The 19,329-nt window shown below is 34.5% G+C and overlaps 1 protein-coding gene across 2 annotated transcripts in view; it reads left to right on the top strand.

Annotated features, from left to right (window-relative positions):
* LOC145681216 (uncharacterized) overlaps nt 1-19,014 on the top strand; it is a 38,985-nt gene extending 19,971 nt beyond the window's left edge. For both annotated transcript variants that reach the window (XM_081752753.1, XM_081752752.1), the window contains one exon: nt 16,544-19,014. In XM_081752753.1, coding sequence (XP_081608879.1) covers nt 16,544-16,749 — 206 coding nt within the window. In that variant the 3' untranslated portion in view covers nt 16,750-19,014. The remainder of the gene's footprint in view (nt 1-16,543) is intronic.
* Nucleotides 19,015-19,329: the final 315 nt, after the last annotated feature.

Below are 19,329 nucleotides of genomic sequence, written 5' to 3'. Positions count from 1 at the left end.
AATTACTGATATCTTTTCTCATGGATTTCCAGTAACAAATTTCATTTACAAAACCAAATGTTTTTTTCAATTCCAAAGTGACCTCGTTGACAATGCATATGTTCTGCGACAAAACGAACTAATGAAGGTGGAATACAAATTCTCCAAGAATTTGGGAAATGGAAATTTCTGTTCAAAAGTACACCATTTTCAAGTTTATAAAATTTTTCAAGATTTCTGTTTTTCACCTTAGAGTATGGGTCATTAGGATTTTGAAGAAATTTTATAATTGAATCATATTCTGCATGTTCATGTTGTTTTTCGACTAGTTCCTGTATGGTCATATTTCCGAAAAATGACTGTAACACTTCGAGGTTATTCACCGTATGAGTTTCAGTTTTAGGAGCTAAAACTATACGTGACAAGGCGTCACTGGCTTTATTGTCAATTCCACGAATATGAATGATTTCCAAATCAAAACTTTGTAATTCGAGACTCCAACGAGCTAAACGAGAATTCCAATTTCTAATCTTATGTAAGTACACTAAAGAGTTATGGTCAGTATACACTTTAACATGTTTACCATAGAGTAAATGTCCCCATTTACGAATAGAAATCACTATTGCTAACGCCTCTTGTTCAGTTGTAGTATACGCACGCTGCGCTTTGTTTAAAGTTTTACTACAGAATCCAATGATGTTACGTTTACCATCAATTTCTTGAAAAAGTATGCCAGCCACGGCCACCTGTGAACTGTCGGTGATCAATGAAAAATCGGAATCAAGTTTTGGGTGAGTGAGTAGTACATCTTGAACCAAACTGTCTTTAAGGGACTGAAAACAATGTTCACATTCTGGAGTCCAAATCCATTTTTGCCCTTTCTGGATAAGTTCAAATAAAGGAACAGCTAGTTCAGCAGACTTGTGTACAAATTTAGAACACCATTCGAAAAGGCCTAAAACTCGTTGCAATTGTTTTATATTGGTTGGACGAGGTAGTTGGCGAATAACTTCTACGTAAGAAGGATCTTTACAAATACCTTCAGGTGTTACGACAAAACCCAAAAAATTAAAACTAGTTTTACAAAATGAAGATTTTGAAAGGTTAACAGTCATGTTAGCTTCACTCAGCTTAGTAAATAACTGATCTAATAAATTTAATTGTTCTTCAAAAGAAAAGGTTGGAATACTTAAATCGTCAATATATGAAACAAGTTTATTATACAATGCATAACCTAACACCTTCTGTAATGCATCTATGAGAGCGAGAGAACCATTGATGTATCCAAATGGGATAACAGTAAATCTGTACATATGACCGTTCCAAGAGAAGGCAATAAAATCACGAGATTCCTCAGACACAGGAATTTGTGAATACGATGACACAAGGTCAATTGAACTTACAAATTTAGCACCTTGAAATTTCAACAATAAATCATCAATTCGGTTTACTTTCAATTGTTTTAATTTAACATGCTTATTGAGCTCAGTCAGATCAACTACGACTCTAGGTTTAGTGGTGTTTTTCTTAGGTACACAGAAAATTGGGTGGCTATGTATCGACACTGCTGGTTCAATGACACCTACTTTTAACCATTCATCGATTTGCTTGTCAATGCTTTCTTTAAAATGGTAGGGTAAAGTATATTGTCTTTTTACTATGGGGTTAGTAGTGTCAACGTCTATGGAATATTCATATAAATTGCATCTACCTGGATAATCTGTGAATACATCACGATGTTTTACCAACAAATCAAATAATTGCTGTTTTTCCTCATTACTTAAATGATCACATTCATGTACCTTTTCCCTAATTTCGTTTATTGTTGCTACAGGACACACATTTTCAAAAATAACATTATCATTTGATACCTTATCCCCACAACTTTCCTGTTTACTTTGGCTATTACCATGAGCATTTTGAATCTCATTATCGATTTCTGACATTTGTAAACCATAGTATTCGAGTAAAAATTTTTCTTCTACTGCTTGATTTATGTTAAGATCTTTTATCCGAAAATCTTTCGACTCTTTTCTCAACTGTGAATACGCCTGATCTCGTTCATGTAAAACACGGATCCACTCTTGTTCTAATTTACCTTTTTGTGAAACCAAATTATTAATTACAGGACATGCTGAAGATGTATAGTCATGATTGGGTTCGAACTCTGAACTTTCATCTGACAAGTTATTATTTTCTACAGAAATACCAAACTCAGTATCAACAGGTTTATTTATTCGATCAGCATAAGTCAAAATCATCTTAGGTTGACAACAACTATTTTCTTTGCTATGAGATTTTTCAAAAAGCATAGGAACAACAACAATTTCTTTTCCGTCAGAAAAACTACGTTTTTCGAAAAATCTATCATCGCATGGGCGATTGTGAGGAAATTACGACCTAACAAGCATTCTGTGTTTAATTCATCTACTACCAGAACTCTTATGTCGAACATCAAGTGTTCTATTTCCACACAAATATTTACTTCACCCTTAACCTGCCTTTTTCTTTTACCAGAATAATCTACCAAGAGAATATGTGGTGCAGGTTTTAACTGCGGATGTGAAATTACGGAAGAAATACGTTTCCATGCCTCAAAACTGATAAGGGATGCTGATGCCCCTGTATCGCACAATGCTTTCAACTGAGTATCTAATACTTTACAAAAAATTTCTGCAGTGCGAGTGTTATTACCCTTACTTACATTTTCATCAATTTCTATTTCATCTTCAGAAATATCTAAGTCCCAATTAACAACATTATTAATATTTTTACTCAACGTTACGTATTCCACAGGAAAAATTGGGGTGAGTGCATCTTCGTTACTAAAATCATGACTATTACTAAAGTCTTCATAAGCTCTACCAGAAGCACTCTCTCGGCAGAGCGTTTCTAGTTTAACGATGTTTGTCTACTCTGATTACCTGATGATGTAGGAGGAGGGAAGGTACGAGATTGATTAAAATTTGAAATAAAAGGTGGTTGGTTACCAGGATGAAAATTTGGAAATGGTTGAGGCGTGTGCCCACCATTATCAGCGCGCCTAGTATCAGTGTAATGTATAGCTTCTTGGCTATCATACTGATTATCGTTTTCAGGATTACGCTGGAGATGGACGTTTCTTGGTTTATTCTTATTCTTAAAATGTTGATTTTTACCTTTGCTTTGGGGTTGCTTTTCACCTTTGTTTTTGCTTTGGTGTTGTAATTCTCTAAAATTATGTTCATTACTTTCATTTTCTTGGACATTAACCTGATTTACACGAATCTGTTTCTTAAGAAATCCACTGTTTGTTCTAAAGTTGTCACTGTTTTTTCACAATGTTTCAAGATTTTGAACAACATTTAACATAGTTTGCAAATCCAAGGATGGTAACAAAACCAATTGTTTCTGAAAATAATTAGGCAATAACAATTTAATTGTATTCAAAATAAAAGCTTCACTAACGTTTTCATTCAATTCTCGAATTTTATGGTAGCGATCTGCTACAAATTGGTAAACTGTACCGTCGACTTTAGGGTCATACCTTTTGGATTGCAATACTGACATTTTACCAGCTACAACTTGCGGAGATTCGAACTGTTGCTTGAAAGCACAAACAAAATCACTATATGATTTAAAGTCAGGTTTACGAGTAAGGAACCAAGATTTGGAAGATCCTTGCATCAAAAAATCTAAAATATCTAAATACTGCTCTTCAGGAATTTGCATTAATTTAACATTTTTCTCAAACAATTCCAAAAAGTTTGAAGCTGTGATTTCGCTTTCGTGCCCTAAGAACTTTTCAAACGATTCAATATCACTACGCTTAATGGGCCTAGCATTCGTAATCTGAACTGGTTTTCTGTGATGAATGCGACTACGGTTTTTGCTTTTAGATTTTGGTTTACTATTAGATTCATAACTTGTGTTAGTGCCGCTACTGCTACTACGACTAGTGGAACTTCGAGTTGATGAGGTATTAGCTACACTACTGTATAGTGAATTAGTTACACTACGAGTATTAGCAATGCTACTAGGTCTAGATTCCACATGCAAGTTCAAAATTTGTTTTTGCGTCACGGTTAGTTGAGCTTGTAACATTTGCAGTTCTTGTTAGAGGTTACCAATTTCATTTTTAACCTCCAAAATAGTACTCTGGATCTGCACATACTGTTTTGATTCGTTTTCCCTATCATTTGTTAATTCTACTACAATGTTGTTACAACGATCTACTGTATTTTTGAGAAAAAGTAACGATTGATTAATCCGATCTACTTCCATGCCGCAATTGTTTACACTACTTTCATTTGCAGTTACCTTTTGCATGCACTGGACTACCTGTGCTTGGTGAGCTTGAATTTTACTTTCAATGTCTACCAATGAATTTCGATTGCTACGTATTTTCTCCTCAAGGTCTACGATTTTACACTCATACGTGTTAGAAATCTGTTGAAAATCATGCTTCATTTGAGTTAGTGAACTACAACTTTGGGCTTCAACCTGCTGGATAACTAATGACAACTCATTCCGTGTCTCGATCAGCTGATTGTTCGTTTGAATTTTCATTTCATTGAAACGATCATTTACTTCTGCCTTAAAATCCCTAACTTCATGTTTCAAATTTTCAATTTCAACTTTAATTTCTACTTTAAAGGCATTGCACTCAGCTTCTACTCTCTGTATACCATTCGAAAGGTCCTGAGTTGAAAATTCATGTTTTTTCCGTAACTCTATAATTTCTGCTTTTACACTATTACCTTGTTTGACTAACTCATTATGATTATCTTTTATCACTTGGTTAGTGTTAGCTAAATCTGCGGACAACTTTTGTACTGCTTCAAGCAGTGTTTCCATTTCGTTAGAAGTTGCCATTGTAAAATATTATACTACAAAAAACAACATGTAAATTATTAACTTGGCATTGAATACAAAATAGTGAAGTTCAAATATTCGCTTTCTCCCCACTAAAACATCTGTCTTTGTTCGGTGCGTCAGATATAAGGGGAGTGCCGGTCCTGGGTTCGAGTTCCGGATGTCCGTGTTCGAAGCGCCAGATATAGAGGAATGGGGTTCGATACTCGTTTATTCCAGTTCGAGAAGACCGACTAACAATAATAATAGGATTCGAACCTTGGATCTCTCAAAAATCACCTTTACAACATCATTCAAATGCATAAATTAGTAAAATGACGTAAGAGACTGGCAATAAACAAGTATCTTCACTCCTCCACGGTCCTAAGATTCGGGCGTTATACGTATCAGAGGCATGAGCCGTATACCCACCATCGCTGAAGCGTCAGCTCCAAAATACACTGGTCAATACCTGTAAAAGAGTGCAAGGTAGGATAGCCATGCGTGATTAACACCAGATGAGTAGTGGGAGACGAAAGTAAACGTTTGAACTTCTCTATTGATAGATACCTTACCTTCTGATAAACACTTTACGTCGCATACGCTTTAACTTGTACACATTTCGACAGCTGAAATAAAATCATAACTTATTAAACACATCTAGTTAACACTTTCTTCACTTCTAGGAATAATAACAAGAATTGTAGGTAACTTTGTATTAATATTCACTTCATCTTGATTACATGGACCATATATAATATAAAACAACACTGATATTTTCAAATTATGATTAATATTTCATTCAAAAACAAAGTGGCCCTTTCGTACGATTTCGGAACGACACGTAAGCGCGCAGGACGATTTCGGCTAATGTACGAAATAAAATTCACTAGTACACTATTACATAAGAATGAGTTTTGCGTCGTCTTCTATAAGTTTCTTCATTTGAAAACTTAACTATAATTGATGAATATGTCTACGTTGCTAACTAACAGTTGGTGCTCTCCTTGACATTGCGGCTTGTGAATCATAGTTGTATGATTATATGGTTTTCATTATTCACTAGTATGTGAAAAGGTACTGATTTGTTTACTTAAATTCGAGTGTAGTGTTCCTCAAATCATTTTATATTATTTTGGAAGTTAGACACTGAAACTTTACATATGTCGATACTTTTAGTGAAGACAGAAACTTGGTACATTTACTTCACATGGCGTCTAGCGAGACACACCCGCTTCTTTTCCTGCGTCACATAGTTGCCAGTTTACAGCGCAGGAATACACTGACTAAACTAAAATGTAGTTCGTAGGAAACATTAAGTTTTTGCTTTATTATATTGTTAATAATATATAATGAATGGTCCATAGGTTAATAGAAATCACATTAAAACACTGATTGTTCCAATAAGTTATGGAACTGATGATTATTGATAATTTTCACATTGTCACGTAAAGATCTGTCATCGTCATGAGGGCTTGTGCGTGGGCGTTTACAACGAGAGTAGCTAAATTTTTCCTCCAAATATGGGCTGACGGGAGGAAGCAAGACTGTCTAGAAAAGTGAGGTACCTTTTGGGTGACAAATTCTTAAGCATTGTTCTTCTCCAACTGTTAGCTGATTGCATTATATTTCTAAGAATTGACGTTGGGGAAATACGAGGGTTGGTTTAAAAATCCAAGCCAATCCATACTGTTATAGATGGCGTCGAACGGAATGTCCACTGAAGGTATCACAGAAGTGGGCAAGAACCCTGGAATCCAAATCTTCCTAACCACATTGCAACACAACAGCAATCACACAACTCCATTAGTCCATAGAGGGTTAATATCATTTGTAGTTCGTTCACATTGAAGAATAACAGTTTGTAGGCTTCACTCGAACGCACATGATCGCGAAATTCGAAGAATAACGAACGCGAGGGCCATTTACGATAATGCGAGGGCCATTTCGTAAATGTCTCTTGAGTCCTTTCATTTTTATTATTTGTTTATATTTTCCATTTATTTCAATTATTCCTTGAAATATAAACACAAAATAATTTCAATATTTGAATATAAATCAATAGTTATTTGTAATTCAAAATACTATTCAGCATTGTACATTATAATGTCTTTCAAAATTCAAACCAAATTACACAAACGTATTAATATATTCAATACAATAATATATTTAATAAAACAGTACATTTGGTAAGGTATTGTATTCAATGCCATATTTAAGAATGCACAGTAAAATATAAATAGTACAAACTAAATGTATACCAATAAACTTAAAATGGTAAAATTAACTTAATATTTTGCAATAATACTTCTTAATTTCTAAAATAAAACACACAATATCACTCAAGAATAGCATATATCACTAAATAATTCAACTTATCATGATTTTATTTTTCACGAAAATGAGATATTCCTTCCTACTATAAGTGTAGAAAATTTATTACAATGAAAACATCAACATTATTCATAAAATTCAAAAATGTACTTTCATTGACATGCTAACACAAGACATTTATCAAGAATATTCGAAATAATTCAACACAACTAAAACATATGATATAGTGCACACGATTGGTTCACATTTTGTTAAGATTACATATTAAAAACACATGTGTAAATATAACACTAAAAATATTTCATTTACTATGAAATGAAAGACTGGGCACATGTGAGCTCGTCACGCTCAAAGTATATAAAAATATACTGCCTGCATTAAGTTAACAAGACCCTACCCCAATTATTAATTAATATCTTTCCATCCCCGAAGCAAAGTGAAAAGATAGAACGTTTGGTTAAAATTCAAAAATAATACAGAGGGGACTAATAAGAAAATTGCCTACTCCGGGCATTACATAATATGAATAACCCATAATAGTGGAGGGACCTTTGCTTCAATGTCTTCAAATACTCCTTGAAATGTTTTCGTATTCAACGAAAAGATTGATACAAAGTAAATGCATGCTAACAATTATCATGTAAGTATTCATTTTACTAATCTCACATTTGCATTTGAACATTGATTCTGTGATTTTTTTTTATATTCTCCCGTTTGTGACTCAGTGGTTCACCACGTAGGCGTGTTTAGTTGGAAAACAAGGCTGCGGTAGCCCACCACATCAGTAGGAGTCAGTCATCCTAAGTTGATCACTGTGATCTTACCAGAATGCTAATTAAACAAAACGAGAGGGTTAATAACATTTATCAATGCAAACTCTAAATTATGTACGTTACACCATGATGATTCAGTGAGATATTTTAAATATGAATCTAATTCTAAAATTTCATCAAGGATTTTGCCAATCCTATTCAAGTTAATTTTGGAATCACATTGGCTTGAAAGATTTACCATTACAGCATTGACGGAATCATAAGTCACTTCTTCAATACAACTATTCAACTCAGAACTTTTACTCTGTTCTTTTAGGATATCATCACTTTTGGTTCCACAGTGTTTAGTAGCTAAATTAAGCCAAATGCTCTTTGTTTCTTTAGTAGGTTTCCAAACTTTTAATCTGTCAACTGAATGTAATCCTAAACATTTACCAGTGAGTGGATCCGTTATCTCAAGAACCTTTTCTGAGACCTTTTTAGAACACAACAGGGGACCTTTGTACAGATAAAGAAATTTTGAGATTCTTTTGTCTATGGCTGAACTCAAATTCGTTTGCTTCAAGAAAACTAAATCATTTTCCTTTACCTTATATTTACTTTCTTGTTTCAGGTTATGCTTAACATTTCTTTTACGAATTATTTCAGTTCTTTTCAGATCTGCCATAACTAATTTGTTATCCCACAAAACATATTCATCTGCGTCCTTTTCAGTAACCACAATACCAAAATGCTTAAATACTGATTCAGACGGTTTTACATTCAAATGCAAGCTGGCAGGGCTTACACCTAAACTACTTGAAATTGAATAATTTAACAAAATTACAATTTGAGGGATGATTTTTTCCCAAGCAGTGTGATTTTCACTACAGAACAATTTAAATAGTCGATTAGTCTCACGATGGATTCGTTCAACTGGGTTGGAAGAAGCGTGATATGGTGTTACGTAATGTATTTTGATTTCATATTCTGACATTTTTTCTTTGAATTTTCGAGAAATGAAACAGCTACCATTATCAACCAGAATAGCACTAGGAATGCCTAAATGCAAGAAATACAATGATTCTAAACAACGTAAAACACATTTGGTGGTAGCATTTCGCATCGGATACTAAGTGTAATATCTAGTGAAAACATCTAAAATTGACAATGCATATTTATAACCTGAGAGAGAAGAAACGTATGGTCCTAAAATATCAATTGAAATAAGCACATGAGGACCATTGACAGTAATACTTTCCATTGGTCTAGCCGGTGGTGATGTTTCGTTTCTTTACATACAATACAATCATTGATAAAATTACTGATATCTTTTCTCATGGATTTCCAGTAACAAATTTCATTTACAAAACCAAATGTTTTTTTCAATTCCAAAGTGACCTCGTTGACAATGCATATGTTCTGCGACAAAACGAACTAATGAAGGTGGAATACAAATTCTCCAAGAATTTGGGAAATGGAAATTTCTGTTCAAAAGTACACCATTTTCAAGTTTATAAAATTTTTCAAGATTTCTGTTTTTCACCTTAGAGTATGGGTCATTAGGATTTTGAAGAAATTTTATAATTGAATCATATTCTGCATGTTCATGTTGTTTTTCGACTAGTTCCTGTATGGTCATATTTCCGAAAAATGACTGTAACACTTCGAGGTTATTCACCGTATGAGTTTCAGTTTTAGGAGCTAAAACTATACGTGACAAGGCGTCACTGGCTTTATTGTCAATTCCACGAATATGAATGATTTCCAAATCAAAACTTTGTAATTCGAGACTCCAACGAGCTAAACGAGAATTCCAATTTCTAATCTTATGTAAGTACACTAAAGAGTTTGGTCAGTATACACTTTAACATGTTTACCATAGAGTAAATGTCCCCATTTACGAATAGAAATCACTATTGCTAACGCCTCTTGTTCAGTTGTAGTATACGCACGCTGCGCTTTGTTTAAAGTTTTACTACAGAATCCAATGATGTTACGTTTACCATCAATTTCTTGAAAAAGTATGCCAGCCACGGCCACCTGTGAACTGTCGGTGATCAATGAAAAATCGGAATCAAGTTTTGGGTGAGTGAGTAGTACATCTTGAACCAAACTGTCTTTAAGGGACTGAAAACCATGTTCACATTCTGGAGTCCAAATCCATTTTTTCCCTTTCTGGATAAGTTCAAATAAAGGAACAGCTAGTTCAGCAGACTTGTGTACAAATTTAGAACACCATTCGAAAAGGCCTAAAACTCGTTGCAATTGTTTTATATTGGTTGGACGAGGTAGTTGGCGAATAACTTCTACGTAAGAAGGATCTTTACAAATACCTTCAGGTGTTACGACAAAACCCAAAAAATTAAAACTAGTTTTACAAAATGAAGATTTTGAAAGGTTAACAGTCATGTTAGCTTCACTCAGCTTAGTAAATAACTGATCTAATAAATTTAATTGTTCTTCAAAAGAAAAGGTTGGAATACTTAAATCGTCAATATATGAAACAAGTTTATTATACAATGCATAACCTAACACCTTCTGTAATGCATCTATGAGAGCGAGAGAACCATTGATGTATCCAAGTGGGATAACAGTAAATCTGTACATATGACCGTTCCAAGAGAAGGCAATAAAATCACGAGATTCCTCAGACACAGGAATTTGTGAATACGATGACACAAGGTCAATTGAACTTACAAATTTAGCACCTTGAAATTTCAACAATAAATCATCAATTCGGTTTACTTTCAATTGTTTTAATTTAACATGCTTATTGAGCTCAGTCAGATCAACTACGACTCTAGGTTTAGTGGTGTTTTTCTTAGGTACACAGAAAATTGGGTGGCTATGTATCGACACTGCTGGTTCAATGACACCTACTTTTAACCATTCATCGATTTGCTTGTCAATGCTTTCTTTAAAATGGTAGGGTAAAGTATATTGTCTTTTTACTATGGGGTTAGTAGTGTCAACGTCTATGGAATATTCATATAAATTGCATCTACCTGGATAATCTGTGAATACATCACGATGTTTTACCAACAAATCAAATAATTGCTGTTTTTCCTCATTACTTAAATGATCACATTCATGTACCTTTTCCCTAATTTCGTTTATTGTTGCTACAGGACACACATTTTCAAAAATAACATTATCATTTGATACCTTATCCCCACAACTTTCCTGTTTACTTTGGCTATTACCATGAGCATTTTGAATCTCATTATCGATTTCTGACATTTGTAAACCATAGTATTCGAGTAAAAATTTTTCTTCTACTGCTTGATTTATGTTAAGATCTTTTATCCGAAAATCTTTCGACTCTTTTCTCAACTGTGAATACGCCTGATCTCGTTCATGTAAAACACGGATCCACTCTTGTTCTAATTTACCTTTTTGTGAAACCAAATTATTAATTACAGGACATGCTGAAGATGTATAGTCATGATTGGGTTCGAACTCTGAACTTTCATCTGACAAGTTATTATTTTCTACAGAAATACCAAACTCAGTATCAACAGGTTTATTTATTCGATCAGCATAAGTCAAAATCTTCTTAGGTTGACAACAACTATTTTCTTTGCTATGAGATTTTTCAATAAGCATAGGAAAAACAACAATTTCTTTTCCGTCAGAAAAACTACGTTTTTCGAAAAATCTATCATCGCATGGGCGATTGTGAGGAAATTACGACCTAACAAGCATTCTGTGTTTAATTCATCTACTACCAGAACTCTTATGTCGAACATCAAGTGTTCTATTTCCACACAAATATTTACTTCACCCTTAACCTGCTTTTTTCTTTTACCAGAATAATCTACCAAGAGAATATGTGGTGCAGGTTTTAACTGCGGATGTGAAATTACGGAAGAAATACGTTTCCATGCCTCAAAACTGATAAGGGATGCTGATGCCCCTGTATCGCACAATGCTTTCAACTGAGTATCTAATACTTTACAAAAAATTTCTGCAGTGCGAGTGTTATTACCCTTACTTACATTTTCATCAATTTCTATTTCATCTTCAGAAATATCTAAGTCCCAATTAACAACATTATTAATATTTTTACTCAACGTTACGTATTCCACAGGAAAAATTGGGGTGAGTGCATCTTCGTTACTAAAATCATGACTATTACTAAAGTCTTCATAAGCTCTACCAGAAGCACTCTCTCGGCAGAGCGTTTCTAGTTTAACGGTGTTTGTCTACTCTGATTACCTGATGATGTAGGAGGAGGGAAGGTACGAGATTGATTAAAATTTGAAATAAAAGGTGGTTGGTTACCAGGATGAAAATTTGGAAATGGTTGAGGCGTGTGCCCACCATTATCAGCGCGCCTAGTATCAGTGTAATGTATAGCTTCTTGGCTATCATACTGATTATCGTTTTCAGGATTACGCTGGAGATGGACGTTTCTTGGTTTATTCTTATTCTTAAAATGTTGATTTTTACCTTTGCTTTGGGGTTGCTTTTTACCTTTGTTTTTGCTTTGGTGTTGTAATTCTCTAAAATTATGTTCATTACTTTCATTTTCTTGGACATTAACCTGATTTACACGAATCTGTTTCTTAAGAAATCCACTGTTTGTTCTAAAGTTGTCACTGTTTTTTCACAATGTTTCAAGATTTTGAACAACATTTAACATAATTTTCAAATCCAAGGATGGTAACAAAACCAATTGTTTCTGAAAATAATTAGGCAACAACAATTTAATTGTATTCAAAATAAAAGCTTCACTAACGTTTTCATTCAATTCTCGAATTTTATGGTAGCGATCTGCTACAAATTGGTAAACTGTACCGTCGACTTTAGGGTCATACCTTTTGGATTGCAATACTGACATTTTACCAGCTACAACTTGCGGAGATTCGAACTGTTGCTTGAAAGCACAAACAAAATCACTATATGATTTAAAGTCAGGTTTACGAGTAAGGAACCAAGATTTGGAAGATCCTTGCATCAAAAAATCTAAAATATCTAAATACTGCTCTTCAGGAATTTGCATTAATTTAACATTTTTCTCAAACAATTCCAAAAAGTTTGAAGCTGTGATTTCGCTTTCGTGTCCTAAGAACTTTTCAAACGATTCAATATCACTACGCTTAATGGGCCTAGCATTCGTAATCTGAACTGGTTTTCTGTGATGAATGCGACTACGGTTTTTGCTTTTAGATTTTGGTTTACTATTAGATTCATAACTTGTGTTAGTGCCGCTACTGCTACTACGACTAGTGGAACTTCGAGTTGATGAGGTATTAGCTACACTACTGTATAGTGAATTAGTTACACTACGAGTATTAGCAATGCTACTAGGTCTAGATTCCACGTGCAAGTTCAAAATTTGTTTTTGCGTCAAGGTTAGTTGAGCTTGTAACATTTGCAGTTCTTGTTTGAGGTTACCAATTTCATTTTTAACCTCCAAAATAGTACTCTGGATCTGCACATACTGTTTTGATTCTTTTTCCCTATCATTTGTTAATTCTACTACAATGTTGTTACAACGATCTACTGTATTTTTGAGAAAAAGTAACGATTGATTAATCCGATCAACTTCCATGCCGCAATTGTTTACACTACTTTCATTTACAGTTACCTTTTGCATGCACTGGACTACCTGTGCTTGGTGAGCTTGAATTTTACTTTCAATGTCTACCAATGAATTTCGATTGCTACGTATTTTCTCCTCAAGGTCTACGATTTTACACTCATACGTGTTAGAAATCTGTTGAAAATCATGCTTCATTTGAGTTAGTGAACTATAACTTTGGGCTTCAACCTGCTGGATAACTAATGACAACTCATTCCGTGTCTCGATCAGCTGATTGTTCGTTTGAATTTTCATTTCATTGAAACGATCATTTACTTCTGCCTTAAAATCCCTAACTTCATGTTTCAAATTTTTAATTTCAACTTTAATTTCTACTTTAAAGGCATTGCACTCAGCTTCTACTCTCTGTATACCATTCGTAAGTTCCTGAGTTTAAAATTCATGTTTTTCCCGTAACTCTATAATTTCTGCTTTTACACTATTACCTTGTTTGACTAACTCATTATGATTATCTTTTATCACTTGGTTATTGTTAGCTAAATCTGCGGACAACTTTTGTACTGCTTCAAGCAGTGTTTCCATTTCGTTAGAAGTTGACATTGTAAAATATTATACTACAAAACACAACATGTAAATTATTAACTTGGCATTGAATACAAAATAGTGAAGTTCAAATATTCGCTTTCTCCCCACTAAAATATCTGTCTTTGTTCGGTGCGTCAGATATAAGGGGAGTGCCGGTCCTGGGTTCGAGTTCCGGATGTCCGTGTTCGAAGCGCCAGATATAAGAGGAATGGGGTTCGATACTCGTTTGTTCCAGTTCGAGAAGACCGACTAACAATAATAATAGGATTCGAACCTTGGATCTCTCAAAAATCTCCTTTACAACATCATTCAAATGCACAAATTAGTAAAATGACGTAAGAGACTGGCAATAAACAAGTATCTTCACTCCTCCACGGTCCTAAGATTCGGGCGTTATACGTATCAGAGGCATGAGCCGTATACCCACCATCGCTGAAGCGTCAGCTCCAAAATACACTGGTCAATACCTGTAAAAGAGTGCAAGGTAGGATAGCCATGCGTGATTAACACCAGATGAGTAGTGGGAGACGAAAGTAAACGTTTGAACTTCTCTATTGATAGATACCTTACCTTCTGATAAACACTTTACGTCGAATACGCTTTAACTTGTACACATTTCGACAGCTGAAATAAAATCATAACTTATTAAACACATCTAGTTAACACTTTCTTCACTTCTAGGAATAATAACAAGAATTGTAGGTAACTTTGTATTAATATTCACTTCATCTTGATTACATGGACCATATATAATATAAAACAACACTGATATTTTCAAATTATGATTAATATTTCATTCAAAAACAAAGTGGCCCTTTCGTACGATTTCGGAACGACACGTAAGCGCGCAGGACGATTTCGGCGTATGTACGAAATAAAATTCACTAGTACACTATTACATAAGAATGAGTTTTGCGTCGTCTTCTATAAGTTTCCTCATTTGAAAACTTAACTATAATTGATGAATATGTCTACGTTGCTAACTAACAGTTGGTGCTCTCCTTGACATTGCGGCTTGTGAATCATAGTTGTATGATTATATGGTTTTCATTATTCACTAGTATGTGAAAAGGTACTGATTTGTTTACTTAAATTCGAGTGTAGTGTTCCTCAAATCATTTTATATTATTTTGGAAGTTAGACACTGAAACTTTACATATGTCGATACTTTTAGTGAAGACAGAAACTTGGTACATTTACTTCACATGGCGTCTAGCGAGACACACCCGCTTCTTTTCCTGCGTCACATAGTTGCCCGTTCACAGCGCAGGAATACACTGACTAAACTAAAATATAGTTCGTAGAAAACATTAAGTTTTTGCTTTATTATATTGTTAATAATATATAATGAATGGTCCATAGGTTAATAGAAATCACATTAAAACACTGATTGTTCCAATAAGTTATGGAACTGATGATTATTGATAATTTTCACATTGTCACGTAAAGATCTGTCATCGTCATGAGGGCTTGTGCGTGGGCGTTTACAACGAGAGTAGCTAAATTTTTCCTCCAAATATGGGCTGACGGGAGGAAGCAAGACTGTCTAGAAAAGTGAGGTACCTTTTGGGTGACAAATTCTTAAGGATTGTTCTCCTCCAGCTGTTAGCTGATTGCATTATATTTCTAAGTATTGACGTTGGGGAAATACGAGGGTTGGTTTAAAAATCCAAGCCAATCCATACTGTTATACTAAGTACAAAGATGTTCAGGAAAAAGGGTCACAAAGTTTCAGGGCAGAAAGATTGCATCAAAAGAAGGAAAAAGCCGTACTAAACATGTCTTTTGCGCTTCGTTTCGGAGATATGAGCTGCCGACAATGTGGGAAATGGAATTTCAGAAACTATTCAACGTACAGAGTGGGGCCGCGGTGGCTCAGTGGTAGAGCGTTCGCCTCTGGTGCTTGGGGTCCCGGGTTCGATCCCAGCCCCCGCCAAGTGAACTTTGTGGTGGACAAACACCGTGTGCGTGGGCTTTCCCGTGGTTCTTCCGTTTCCTCCCACATTCTTTATTCCATCATTTCATTCATTACACATTATCACCGTCTCCTTTAGCCTAACCGGCATAAACGTGGGACGTAAAACTCAAAGATTTCAACGTACAGAGTGCGGTTTAAGCTTTGGCACTCAGTCATATCTGCTCGATTTGGAAATATATATATTCCAAAACTTTAGTGCGTGCGTAAGGAACTCCTTTAAAAAATTCTGTATCGCCTTTCGGAGTAATCCCGTCCGAACGCATTGCACAGATTTGAAACACGCATTTTCTAACTAATGTAAGTATGACTTCAAGTGTACGCTTTACACAACACTAATTAGTACCATAACGTTATATAGTTTCTGAAGTTCAGTTTCCCACGTTTTCGGCAGCTTCTATCTCCGAAACGACGCGTTTCTTTACTAAAAGAACTTTTCTTTTGATCTACCCTGAAAGTTTGTGACCTTTTTTTCTGAACATGTTTTATATTGTACATAATCATTTACTTAATAGTTTGTTTTTATTGTTGCAGGCACTGTGCGGTATCACAAGCATTGCAAGGCATCAACAGATGCAGAGATATCAGATGTAATAAAGAAGTGGCTTCGTCATGCCAAAGAGCGGGCTCTCAGGCAGAAGAACAACACTAACAATGATAAGTTATGCAAGAAAATATGTAAAAAAAAACTAAAAACGCATTGTTTTGATGTTCTGTCATTCAGATTTAACGATCTGTGAAATCTGCAGTTAACGGTGATTTTTTTTTATTGTAGGAACAACAGACAACAGTTTTTCAAGAAATGTGTTTGAGTGATAATAATACCCAAGTTATTTATTCTAAATTAAAGTCGGTCGTCTTCTCCTTCTTATAACTTAGTCACAAACAGATTATGTTGAATCATTTTTTAAAAATTTTTTTTAACATTCGTAGCTCAAGGCAAAGACATTGGTATAACCTTTTATAAGGTTACATATCCTCTTTTTTATTTTTAATGGAAGTGTAGGATTTACATGGATTAAACTTGAATTACTAGACTTTTTATGAGATTCAGTGCGTAGTGGTAGTGTATGTAACTGCTTTTTTGTAAGTTTTGAAATTCACTCAGAATTTTGCATTTTTTTCAACAAAATAATATTCGAGGTGTTGAATTGAAAAGGTTGAGAACCAGTCTCTTGGATTCATGTTGCATTTATTTTTATACTAAAAAACCTTTTGTGATGTATGTCATATTTTGTGTTTGTATCATTATTTGCATATGTAAATAATACTATGTGGAAGCAATGATTGTACTCAGTAATTTAGCTAAGTTTTAGCATTTATTGAAATAAAGAAAGAAAATCTACTGTACTTGGTTTTTAGCCTCAATGTAAATTATGAAATTGAAAACAAAATTTCAATCAATTTTTCAATTAATAAGTATTACATACTGTACAATATATATATAAAATCTTCTGATAGTTGATTGTTCCGTTTCTCTTCATTAATCATCTGTAACTTTGTTGCGCAGCTGATATGATTCGGTACCGGTGACTGATAGTTCGCAAACTAAAATCCTGTCGACACTAAACTAAAATTTAAAAAAACCGTTCACTATTTTCGCTCAGTCATGGAAATGCATTGGGCATATGGTTGCAGAGCTGCTTTCGTGGTTTATCACGACATATATTTTGAACCCGCAATTATTTTTTTTATCTTTTGGTATATTATATAATAACACCACATTTCCACGAAGCTGGTATGGTTAAGTCAGTTTTCTTAGAAACTTTTTTCTTTGTACGTCCACTAGAATGCTACGTCGAAATGAATTACATAAGTATTACAGAAATTACATTGTTTGCACCCTTTGTCTTTTCTTTTATTACTAAATGAAGATTTAATTAAATTTCCATTATGGTGCGGGAAATGTCCTGCTTCCGAGTGCCGGACTTCATATTAGGAGTCATAGTTGGATGGACATTCAACTAGGACTCTTGACAATGGAAATTCCGTCTCTCGGGAGCAGGGTATTCAAGCATCATAAAGGACATTTATACCTTCGTTTAGTAATATAAGGAAGGGCAAAGGGTGCTCCTTCCCTTCTCCGTCCAGCTAGGCGATTTGATATATCCATGTGACATCCACCGGACGTCCCATCGCGATGTACAAATCACGTCTCGCAGACATCACACGGACGTCTCGCGGAACGTCCATGGGATATCCATGAAGCGGACATTCGGCCGTCTGATCAACAGCTACAGGACGTCCTGCTGATATCGTGGGATGTCGCATGGACATCGCAAATATCCCATCGGGACATCCCATTGGACATCCTGAGGATATTGAATGCTATTAGGGGATATACATATACTGTACTTTTAAAAAAAATATACGTTGGAAGTACATTCTATTTTTATACACGTTTCTAATTTACAGAGAGCAATACAAGTGTGTTGTTGACTATTGTAAATATTCATTTTTATGTCTGTGTTTGTAGTAATAAAGTAAATCGTTTTTACTCCAACTCAGGAGATCTGAAAACATTACTATCAGGTGCAATAAACAGTGCACACAGTATACATACAAATATATTTATTTCTCTAGAAAGAACAAAGCGATTTTTACGAAACTTTTAGGGTTTATTAAATATAAATCAAGGTATACTTAGTTATAATTTATATGTTACTATATGTAATGGGACAGGAGCTAGGGGAATAAAATATCTGAAAAAGGGAAATTTTTGAGGGAATTTCCCGAAAATCCCTTTGTTACGGGAAAACTGTACGTGATGGAGAGAAACCGAGTGCATATTCGAATTCAGCGCAAAAACTTCCTTTAAGATCAGGTGATTTTTCTCATGTAACAAACAAAAAGTTTAAATTTGTTAACTAGTGTTATTGGTAAGATTTTTTTTACACAAAAATTTTATGTGTGGTCCCCATTCAAGATGCTGATTAATTATTATTCCTAGGTATTTAGTTTCAGTGACTCTTCTTATTTGTTGACCTTGCAAATAAATATTTATATTATGCTCTACATGTATATCTGTTTTCTTGTGGAAACTTATATATAGGTTTTTTTTCTACATTTAGTGAAAGTTTATTGCAATTCAACCAATCATGCAGTTGTTTTAGATCCTGCTGTATTATATTTTCTAGTGTATTTTTATTTTCCGCTGTGTATGATAATCTACTTAAATGACTTAAAAGTACTTACTGTTTTGTTGAAACACAGATAACTGGTATAGAGTACATTCTTCCCACCTAAGTCATACTCAAATACGGAACACAACATGACCACGACTGTCACTGACTCAACGTTGCCAACTTAATGTCATATGA

This window comes from Thermobia domestica, chromosome 3 (genome assembly GCF_964235325.1).
Source record: "Thermobia domestica chromosome 3, izTheDome1.hap1.1, whole genome shotgun sequence".
In the NCBI taxonomy this organism is placed as follows: domain Eukaryota; kingdom Metazoa; phylum Arthropoda; class Insecta; order Zygentoma; family Lepismatidae; genus Thermobia; species Thermobia domestica.
This window is presented reverse-complemented; position numbering and strand designations above follow the sequence as displayed.